The following is an 11,008-nucleotide window of genomic DNA, read 5'->3' on the forward strand; positions in this document are numbered from 1 at the left end:
GCCCCCGGGGGCGGTGCCTTGCGGGCCGGCCCCCTGGGCTCCTCCCCTCTCCACCCGCCCAGTAGTCGCCCTTTGGCCCGGCAAGCTCATCATCGGGGCCCAATGACTACGAGGCCCGACCCTTCCCGCCCAGGACCCAGAGAGAAGACCAGGAGGGAGCCCGAGGCGGCTTCATTGCTGTCGCCTCTGTCGCAGCTGCAGCAACAGCTCCCGGGGTCCACAGAGACACCTGCCCACCGCAGCTTTCCCCAGCGCCGGGCCCTCCAGGACGGCACCTAACAACCATCGGCATCGGCATCTGGACTTGGCTGGTGAGACACTTTGTACCAGAAGGCTCGAGACCTGAGGCCATCGAGGTCGTGGGGACCCTGGATCCAGGGAACATGGGAACCGGAGTCCCAGCTTCGGAGCAGACCAGCTGTGCTAAAGGGGATCCACAGGTTTATTGCCCTGAAGATACTGGAGGCACTGAGGACGTGCAGGTTACTGACCGCGAGATCCCTGAGGACAATCGACCCCAAAATGAATTGGGCTACAGCAATTCGGAGTACTCTGGGCAGCTGATGGCTTCCTACGAGGGTAAAGCTAAGGGCTACCAGGTGCCTTCCTTTGGCTGGCGCATCTGCTTGGCTCACGAATTTTCAGAGAAGAGGAAACCCTTTAATGCCAATGACATCTCCCTAAGCAACCTGATAAAGCATCTGGGCATGGGCTTGAGGTGAGTAGATCCCATCGCCTAGAGTACCATAGAGTTCACTTTGTTGCCACACAGGACGTCCAGCGATGTGGAAAAGGGGGAGAAAGCAGATATGTGTCTTGTCCTGATCAAGTGGCCCCTATCCCCAACATATGCTAAGCCTTTATATTGGAGTGTGAGACCAGGTCACACCTTTTTGCTACCCTTTGCTCCCAGTAACTTGTCTTTTTAGCAGGAAAGAGCAGAAACATTTAGGCCTGCAGTAGGCCTTTCCCATTTAGTATCCTTCTCTTGTACTCCTCCTTTTCTGAAGACAGCTCTTTGGGGTTAGCTGTATTTTGTGGCAGGATAGGAAATGGTGCTGATACAATGCTGTTTTTTGTGGGAGGGGGTGGTTCTCAGATTCCCCTGAGCAGCTGGAGTATTCTCAGTACCTCATTTAGGCACATCACATTTCAGTCCAACACCCATCACGCTTTAGTTCCAGGGAGTGGGTGAGAGCCTGCCTGCTCCCTCAACCCTAAGGAGAGGGCAGTGCGAGGTGCTCTTCACTCTCCTCTGACAGAGGCAGGCCCCGATCAAAAAAGCAGAGAAGACCTCTGATCAGAGAGGCACTGCTCTAGGTGTCCCCAGAGCTCTTAGTAATAGTCTTCCAGAGCCTGCCCTGGTGTCCACCTACCCCGCACTCCCTCCCCAAGGACTGCGGACACCCGAAGAGCTCATTCTGGGCTGCGGAACTCCTCTAGATCCCTCCAGATCCCCATTGAGTGCAAAAACTAGCGATGAGGAGCTGAAACCTACTAACAAGACCAGGTGGATGTGAGGACAAAAAGCATCACTCTGATGTCATCCTGAATCAGTCCACACAGTGAATACAAAGCCAGGAAGGGAGGCATACAGGTTGGGAAACCCAGCCTTGGCAGCCTCTAAAGGGATCCTTACCTGTCCCAGTCAGTGCTGTGGGGCTGGGGTATGGGGTCCATTTACCCAACCCCAGCCCTAGGCAGTGGGGACGAGCCTGGCGCTGCCTGGGTATCCTACTCCTTTGCTAGTACCTGTGGGTGGCCGGTACCAGAGAACAATCAGGCTGCTTCTGAAACCGACCCAGCCCAGTCTTGAACCCCAAAGTCTTTGGGTCAAAATAGGATCTAGGGATAGAGTGCTGAGAGAAGCACATTGGGGTGCATGTGATGGGGGCACTGAGGTCAAGAACAGGTGGGTATCCTAGTCCCTCTGTCCCTATGTATGAGCTGAGTCACAGAGGCCTGAACCTGTACTCAGCCCCCTGGACCTTGGCTTCCCATACCAGGATAGGGTGGGGGCCACTGACACAGGGCTTTTGGAATGGGATGAGATCTTGAGGAAAAAGTGGGGGTGAGACAAGAAAGAACTCTGAGTGATAATTCTTAAGTTGGGACTGAAATTATGGAGACCGCCAAATAGGTCAAGAATAGCCAGCTGCTAAATTAAGGGAGTGGGAGAGAGGCAGACCCTAAGAGAGGTGAACTGAGGGTACTGTAACCAGGAGCTCCAGGAAGACAGTTTTCTTGGCCTCAGTGTGGTAAGGACTTAATTTTGATAGCTCTGCCTTCCAGACAGAGTCCATTCATTCAATAATACTTATTGAGAAAATTTGGCGTGAGATCTTCTGTTTCCTACAAGCAGCTACAAAGTATTGAAATTACTTTATATATACTGCTCTCTTTCTAAAAAAAATAAATAAAATTTGTTGAGTGCAGTTATGTGCTAGATGCTCCTTTGTTCTGCCTATCCTCACATCTTGCATTTCTCCCTCGTGGCCCTAATTCCCACTGCACTCTCTTTCCCTTCACCAATCCTTTCTGGCCTCTAGTTTCAAAGTCCAGTTTCCTTTAAACTGGCAGAGAGAATCTTCTGCCTTCCCAGCATCTCATCCTTTGTCTTCCCTCCCTTTCCTTCCACCCCCCCGGAAGGAAGGTACCCTCCCTATTCTTGAAGCACATTTCTCCTCCCCTTGCTCCTGTCCTCGTTGCCCCACTGCACACTCGCAGTAAAGTCAGCGACTGTGTACTGACTGTAGGCCGTGCGCCGTGCCCTGTGCTTGACGCTGTGGATAACAATCAACTAGTCCTTGTCACTGTCCCTTTCCGCAAGGAACTTAAAACTTTGTCAGACTCACGTGAGGAGCACTGAAATTACAAGACAGCGTCTGATTGGGAACTGAGATAGTGTGTGTACAGGTGATGGACACAGCCTACGCGGTATGCCGCTTTATGGCCTTCCCGTCCATTATGTCATTTGCTTTTGCGACCATACCACGCGGCATGTAGGTAGGTAGGTAGGGCAGGTAGTATTCCCCCATTTTGCAGGAAACTGAGGCAACTGAGGCTCAGAAGGGTTACTTACACAATTGCGTGGTTACTAGTGTGGTGCTTGAGTAGTGGTATAAAGTGGCTGGGTAGGCAGGAAAGCAGAACCGGGAGAGCGTCTGGTAGGGCAGGGGTTGCTTAGCGAGGACTCACCCTGAATGGGGAGTTGTAGAAGAAAGAGCAGAAGATGGTCTAGGACAGATGTCAGAGCCTTGGATCCCAAACAGAATCATTTGCCTGTGGGACATATTGTTGAGACAAGCCCAGGGAAGTGTTGAGATTTTTTTGACGTCTTTACTGGGATATTATTAAGAGAGCACAATCACAAAGCTTACAGTTTCAACCCTGAATTTAAAATAAATAAATAAATACATACATAAAAGGAAATGCCCCGAAATACAAACACTGGTTGTCTATGGGTAGCATTTTTCTCCCTCCCACCTGCTGTAGTCTACAGGTTTTCACCTGTCATCATCAGGAAGAAAAATAATCCTTTTAAAAAGAAGAAAATTATCCCAGCAGCCCATGCCTGGGGGGGCAAGTTGGTGGAGGGTGTTGTAGGTCAGGAAACCATAACTGGCCCTTTCAACACCTCAGACAAAAGCTGCTGGGGTAAGCTCAAGCAGTGGCAGTGGGGTTAGAGGTGAGGAAAGATCAGAAAGCGCCAGAGGAGAAACAAAAGCAGTCCCACACTGTGAGCTGGGATGACCCGAAAGCTCGGGGAGCCTGAACTGGAGAGAAGTTGAGAGGAGGAGGGGTTTGGAAGCAAAGGTGTTGGATCCCCTACCGTTTAATGGGAAATCACAGCCGGTGTCCAGAAAGAGGTAGGTAAAATCACACCTGGGGGGCACTGCCCACAACCTCTTTCATTCACACTGCACCTTGCTCCACAGGTACTTGCAGTGGTGGTACCAGAAGACTCAGGTGGAGAAAAAGAAGCCTTTCATAGACCTCATCAACTCTGTCCCCCTGAGACAGATCTATGGTGAGCCCCCCCTCAGCTCTGCCCTGTTCAGCAAGGGCCCAGCTTCCCTGACCCCATCCCCTAGGGGTCTTTTCTCCCCACCTTTTTTGATATACCATAATTGATCTATAGCTTTGTTTAAGTTAAGGTGTACAACATGTTGATTTCATATTCCCGTGGTTTTTAGAGGATCCCTTTATAGCCTAGAAAGTGAGCAGCCGGCTTGTTTCCCAAGCCCCGTTACCCCAGTAATGATCCTGATTCTCTCTCTAGGTTGTCCTTTGGGTGGCATCGGGGGAGGCACTATCACCCGAGGCTGGAGAGGCCAGTTTTGTCGTTGGCAGCTTAATCCTGGAATGTACCAGCACCGGACGGTCATGGCTGACCAAGTAAGAGCCAGGTGGTGGAGGAGAGGTCCAAGACCCCCTCCCCAGGCCAGGGGGGGCCTCTTGGCTGGTGTAGGATGCGGCCGGTAGACATGTACATGATTCAGTCCAATAAATCCTTTCGAGATGCTTTCTGCGCACCTAGCCTCACGCACTCCAGGAATGAGACACAGAGCACGCGTTCCTTGAAAGAACAAACAGCCCTGGCACTTTGGTGCCCTACATTTCTCTAGTAAATGCTCCCTACCTACTTGCTGCCCCAGCTCCACTAGCTGAGCCAGTCACAGTACTAGCGAGTACTCTGTGCAGAGAATTCCCTAATCACTTAACCTGGTTGAAAAGAACATGTGGTAGGACCAGGCAGGAAAACAAAACCAGAAGTCTACAAATGGGGGGTGGGGTGGGGATGCGTGTAGAGCACCCACTGCTCACCCTGATTTGCCAGCCCTCAGCCAGAGGTCAACTCCTCTGCTGGTGATCACTCTTCTAGAGGACTCTCTGGCTGAGGGCCTGGGAAGCCCCTCCTCTCCCAGGCATAGATCTCTAGCCCTCTTCTCTTTCCTGAAGTTTTGCCTCTTTTCCTTGTGTTCTGTCATCACACCTGCGCCTCAGACTGCCAGAGGCACATGATCTACCTTTCATCATCTCTCTCTAGTGACCTCCCATTTGAGTTGTCCTCCAAGTTCCTGTTTCCTGCCTGAGGGATGACTCCAGCTTTCAGCCCATCTTCAAAGGAGAAATGACTAGCAGACCTTCAGTCTATTAATGAAGTGCCCTTCCTAGTTAGATTTACCAACCCTGCCCAAGGTCCCAAGCTTCCTCTCTGGCTCATCCCTTAGGTATCCAAGAGGAATGCCTTCCAGAATTGTGACTCTACAGTTAAAGTAATTACTGCACGTTTAACATGTGCTGAGATTTTTACATCGTATTTAATGCTTTAAGACAACCCCACAAGGTATCATTATTGTGCCCATTTACAGATGAGGAAACTGAGATCTGAAGAGGGTTAGTGACGTGCCCAGGATCACATGGTTGGTACATGGAAGCACTGGGATTCAGAACCAGTTCCCTCTGTGCTTAAAAGCCCATGGTCTTAACCATTATCTACTATTCAAAAAGCAAAAAGCTTTTATATATATGTTTAAAAATATCAGGCATACTTTGAACCAAGGGAGGAAATATCAACCCCTCATAGCCCCTAGCCTCCAGAAGCTTGCATTTTTATTAGGGGAATAGGACTTTGAGAACCTGGAGGCTATGAGACCGTATCAGTGCCAAAATGAGAGGCTCAGGCACACATAATAGACTGCTAGAAAAGGGGTACGGCTACAGGCTTTGCCCATCCTCTCCCTCCACATGCCAAGTCCGCCTGACTGACTGGCACTCACAGCTGGAGAAGGGGGGCCCTCGGTGAACTAGAGGGTCCCTGCCCTCAACCCATGGAGCAGGCAGGGCGTCAGAATGTGAATAAACACATTGTAACATACTACACTAGAGGCATAGGGGGATACGCAGAAGAATGACTCCTTGCTTAAAGAGGAGATGGCATTTGGCTTAGGCCTTAAAGGACAGGGGCAGGGGACTCACCAGATGGAGAATGAGCGTGAGCAGTGAGCAAAGGCAGGCAGGAAGAAGTGTAGTGTGCTCAAGGAATAGTGAGATTTGATACAACCAGAATAAAGGAACTTCAACAGGTAATGAGTCTCATCGGCAGGGACAGGCCAGATCAAGGTCATGAAAGCCAGGTAGAGAGTTTATTTAGACTGCAGTCTGAGGGCCATGGGGGGTCACTGGAACATAAACCCAGACCAGCATATTTTGACTTGTCTGTAAGAAAGATCACTGTGATATCCACATGAGTGAGGGTCGAGGGTAAGAGCAGAGATGGTGAGGGCCTGGGTTAGGGCAGTAAGACCACAGCAGTGAGAAGGGAGAGGAGGTCTGGGAGGTAGATGGAGGAGGAGGTGGGACTTGCTGGTGACTCACTGAGCTCGGGGGAAAGGACTGGGGCAAGAGTGAGGCTGTGATGCAGTGGTAACCACTTCTAGCCTGTCTTCTCTCGGTTTAGTTCACAGTGTGCTTGTGTCGGGAAGGGCAGACTGTGTACCAGCAAGTCCTGTCCGTGGAGCGCCCAAGTGTCCTGCGCAGCTGGAACTGGGGGCTGTGTGGGTACTTTGCATTCTACCACGCCCTCTATCCCCGAGCCTGGACCGTCTATCAGCTTCCTGGCCAGAATGTCACCCTGACCTGCCGCCAGATCACACCCATCTTGCCCCATGACTACCAGGTGAGATTCCCCCCATGTTTCCTCCATTGTGCCCCCTTCCCTGGGTTCTGACTCTGCTGGAAATTCCATGCCCTGGGAAAGAAGGGGTTGGAGTGTGAACATCACACTGGTTTCCCAGGACCACCGCCCGGCCGGCCTGCCGTCTCCTAGTAGACAGCCTGTGTGGGAATATGGGGAGATGCAAGTGGAAGACAAGAGAGTATGTAGGGAGTATTTGAGTCAGGTCCTTGCCGGGAGGCTTGATCCTGGGGAGGGGCCCAGGAGGGGCCACACTGGGACCATCTGAGTCTGATCTTCTGCACCCAGGACAGCAGTCTGCCTGTAGGAGTCTTTGTGTGGGATGTGGAAAATGAAGGGGACGAAGCCCTGGATGTGTCCATCATGTTCTCCATGCGGAACGGACTGGGAGGTGGGGACGATGCCCCAGGGGGTTTGTGGAACGAGCCCTTCTCTCTGGAGCGTGATGGGGAGACTGTACGGGGGCTGCTGCTGCACCACCCAACCCTTCCAAATCCCTACACGATGGCTGTGGCTGCACGACTCACGGTACGGAGCAGCCTGCCCTGTGGCAAACCTTAGCCCCTGAGCCCCCACCCCTGGCCTGGCCCCCGAGCCCACCCCATCTCACCATGGTCTCCTCGTTTCCTAAACTCCTGGGTCCCACCCTCCCCATAGCCCTTAAGCCTCTGGAACTTGGAGGAGGTTGGAATATGTAACAAGAGTGAGAGCATTTGCTGGAAGCCAACATACCTGAGAGCTTCCCCTCACAGTCTTTGGCCCCTTAACAGGCAGATACGACCGTAACCTACATCACAGCTTTTGACCCTGATGGCACTGGGCAGCAGGTGTGGCAGGATCTACTTCAGGATGGACAGCTGGACTCCCCTGCTGGTGATGGGGGGTCTCACAGGGAGGTGGTGGGAAGAGAGGTTGTCCCTGTCTGGGGAGCAGGGTGGGAGGCCTGGTAATGAATGGGCCTTGTTCCTAAGTTATGGATCCCTAGGGCTGAAGGAGATGCCTGTGCTGATTCCTCCTGTGTTCCTCTCAGGCCCAAGCACCCCCTCGCAGAAAGGGGTAGGCATCGCTGGGGCTGTGTGTGTTACGGGTAAGCTGCCACCCCGAGGCCGGTGCCGCCTGGAGTTCTCACTGGCATGGGACATGCCCAGAGTCATGTTTGGGGCCAAGGGCCAGGTCTACTGCAGGTGAGGGGACCGAGAGAGGACAGGGATCCAAGGTGCTAGGGCTCTGACCTGGAGTCCATGTGTCCATCCTTCCCCTTTCTCTCTACCCCAGGCGTTACACAAGGTTCTTTGGCTCAGACGGCGATGCAGCACCTGCCCTTAGCCACTACGCACTGTGCCGATACGCAGACTGGGAGGAGAGGATCTCGGCTTGGCAGAGCTCGGTATTGGACGACAGGTGCCAGCGGGGCCCACCTCCTGCCTTTCTCCCAGGCAGTCACTCCACCCACCACAGTCAGCAGACTTGAGCTGGGATTCACTGGGTGCCCCCACTCTACCGAACACAAGTCCTTTCTTTCCTGGGAGGTCCATACTCACTAGGCCATTCTCTCCTCCCTGGCTTCCCAGGTCCTTGCCTGCCTGGTACAAATCCGCACTCTTCAATGAACTATACTTCCTGGCTGATGGAGGCACAATATGGCTGGAAGTTCCTGAGGATTCCCTACCAGAGGAGCTGGCGGGAAGCATGAGTCAGCTCCGCCCCACCCTTACAGAGTATGGTCGATTTGGCTACCTTGAAGGTACGGCTGCTGGTGGGCTCTAGTGTGGCAGGCCGTATCTGTGAGGCCAGTTAGTGCCTTACCACTAGGCAGGGTGGTAAGGTTACTGGGATGAGGGGTAACTGGCAGGTACGGAGAGTGACAGTGCCCCACACCCAATGCTAGAGGGCAAGGGAGGGAGGGAGGGGAACTCTAAGGGGAAGCAGGAATTCTGGCAACACTGTGTCTCCCTCATTCTTCCAGGCCAGGAATATCGCATGTACAACACATACGATGTTCACTTCTACGCCTCCTTCGCCCTCATCATGCTCTGGCCCAAACTTGAGCTCAGTCTGCAGTATGACATGGGTGAGGGTCTCTTTTGTGCTTCTTCTGCCCTCTTTAACTCCCCACACTCAAGAACCTTTGTGGTCACTGAGATTATCTCCCCCCCCACCAACATATCTACATCCTGTTTATTGGTTCCCTTCTGGGGTCACACACACTGCCCTGCACCTCCCAAGCCTGCCCGTTCTCTGCCCGGCCCTCGACTTGTTTGTCTGCTCCTCCAGCTCTGGCCACGCTCAGGGAGGACCTGACAGGGCGCCGGTACCTGATGAGTGGGGTAATGGCACCTGTGAAGAGGAGGAATGTCATCCCCCATGATATTGGGGACCCAGGTAAAAGTCCTTCCACCTCAAGGTCAGCTTCCTCCCCTCAGCTTTTGCACCCCCTGCCCTACCCACCAATGCAAATGAACCAGGTCCCCTTCCCTCCCACAGACGACGAGCCATGGCTCCGGGTCAATGCGTATGTGATCCACGACACTGCTGACTGGAAGGACCTGAATCTGAAGTTTGTGCTGCAGGTTTATCGGGACTATTACCTGACGGGGGACCAGGGCTTCCTGAGGGACATGTGGCCTGTGTGTCTGGTAAGGGATGCATGGACAGTGGCCAGTGCGTGGCTGGTGTTTGGAGAGAGCTAGCTGGCTATTGTCTCTTCTTCAATTCTAAGCCTTTGGTATCTTGGTTCCTCCCTAGGCTGTGATGGAGTCTGAAATGAAGTTTGACAAGGACCAAGATGGACTCATTGAAAATGGAGGCTATGCAGACCAGACCTATGATGCGTGGGTCACCACAGGCCCCAGGTTAGTGGGGTAGGGATTTCCAGGGGGCCTGAGGTGGGTAACTAAACACTCAGGGATTATGGGCTCAGGGAAGAGAGACTCATGGCCTGTTAAATGGCATAGAAATGGTTGGAGCTGCCAGTCGGACCCCTAAACCCATTATCCTGCTCAGTGCTTACTGTGGAGGACTGTGGCTGGCAGCTGTGGCTATGATGGTCCAGATGGCTGCTCTGTGTGGGACACAGGAAGTCCAAGAGAAGTTCGCTTCCATCCTTAGCCGGGGAAAAGAAGCCTATGAGAGACTGCTGTGGAATGGTGAGTTGGGGGATTCCAAGGAGTCTTAAGGCAGCTATATGGACACAAGGAGCCTTACTCCGCCCTCCCTCTGCTGCAGGCCGCTATTACAACTATGACTGCAGCTCTCAGCCTCAGTCCTGTAGCATCATGTCTGACCAGTGTGCTGGCCAGTGGTTCCTGAGGGCCAGCGGCCTAGGAGAAGGAGACACTGAGGTGAGAGAGGCTAGACGGAAGAGCCAGAGAGGTGGGTTTTTCTTGGAGGTACAAAGTAAGTTTAGGAGATTGTGTTTCTTCCTTTGCCCGTCTAGGTATTTCCTACCCCACACGTGGTCTGTGCTCTCCAAACGATCTTCGAGTTCAATGTCCAGGCCTTTGCAGGAGGGGCCATGGGGGCTGTGAATGGCATGCAGCCCCATGGTGTCCCTGATAGATCCAGTGTCCAGTCTGATGAAGTCTGGGTGGGCGTGGTCTACGGGCTGGCAGCCACCATGATCCAGGAGGTAATGCGCTGCCTTCCCCAAGCACACTGGCCCAGCACACTTCCCCAGCCCTCAAGCATTTGTACTGTCTATCCCAGTGCCATCTTAGCCACAGAGAAAGCCTCCCTCTTTTCCCTGGCTTGCATTCCATCTCCTGTCTTCAGTCTTCTGCCTGAGGGTTAAGTTTCTCTTTTCCATTATCTGGGAACTGCCTGAGAGCAGGGACCTTACTGCCTCCATCTGTCCAGCTGAAGAGGCCATTCAGGGGTGGCCAACTAATGTGACTACGAATCTCTCCCTACAGGGCCTGACTTGGGAGGGCTTCCAGACAGCCGAAGGCTGCTACCGTACTGTGTGGGAGCGCCTGGGCCTGGCCTTCCAGACCCCCGAGGCATACTGCCAACAGCGAGTGTTCCGCTCTCTGGCCTACATGCGGCCACTGAGCATCTGGGCCATGCAGCTGGCCCTGCAGCAGCAGCAGCAGCAGCATAAAAAGGTCTCCAGACCAATAGCCAAACAGGGCAAAGGACTAAGTATAGGATCTAAATTTGGACCAAAGGAAGCCATGGCAAACCCAAGCCCAGAGTGAGCCCTCCAAACTATGGGAGGGAGGCGCTAACAGTCCAGCCTCCAGCCTGGCCTTTGCTCCTCCCCCACCCCCCCCCCCCCCCCCCCCCCCCCCCGTCTCCTGCAACCCTGAG

At 53.3% G+C, this 11,008-nt stretch overlaps 1 protein-coding gene across 1 annotated transcript; it reads left to right on the forward strand.

The window, feature by feature from the left end:
- Positions 1-65: 65 nt before the first annotated feature.
- Positions 66-10,980, forward strand: GBA2 (glucosylceramidase beta 2). Its single transcript, XM_024560190.4, has 17 exons — positions 66-718; positions 3,939-4,030; positions 4,283-4,398; positions 6,464-6,682; positions 6,989-7,228; positions 7,471-7,573; positions 7,731-7,884; positions 7,976-8,101; positions 8,272-8,444; positions 8,667-8,771; positions 8,975-9,082; positions 9,185-9,336; positions 9,446-9,552; positions 9,704-9,846; positions 9,926-10,041; positions 10,137-10,328; positions 10,612-10,980. The coding sequence occupies exons 1-17, from the start codon at positions 384-386 to the stop codon at positions 10,894-10,896; spliced, it is 2,766 nt and encodes a 921-aa protein (XP_024415958.2). The 5' UTR covers positions 66-383; the 3' UTR covers positions 10,897-10,980.
- The last annotated feature ends 28 nt before the right edge of the window (positions 10,981-11,008 follow it).

The sequence above is a fragment of the Desmodus rotundus genome, chromosome 1 (genome assembly GCF_022682495.2).
Source record: "Desmodus rotundus isolate HL8 chromosome 1, HLdesRot8A.1, whole genome shotgun sequence".
Lineage (NCBI taxonomy): Eukaryota > Metazoa > Chordata > Mammalia > Chiroptera > Phyllostomidae > Desmodus > Desmodus rotundus.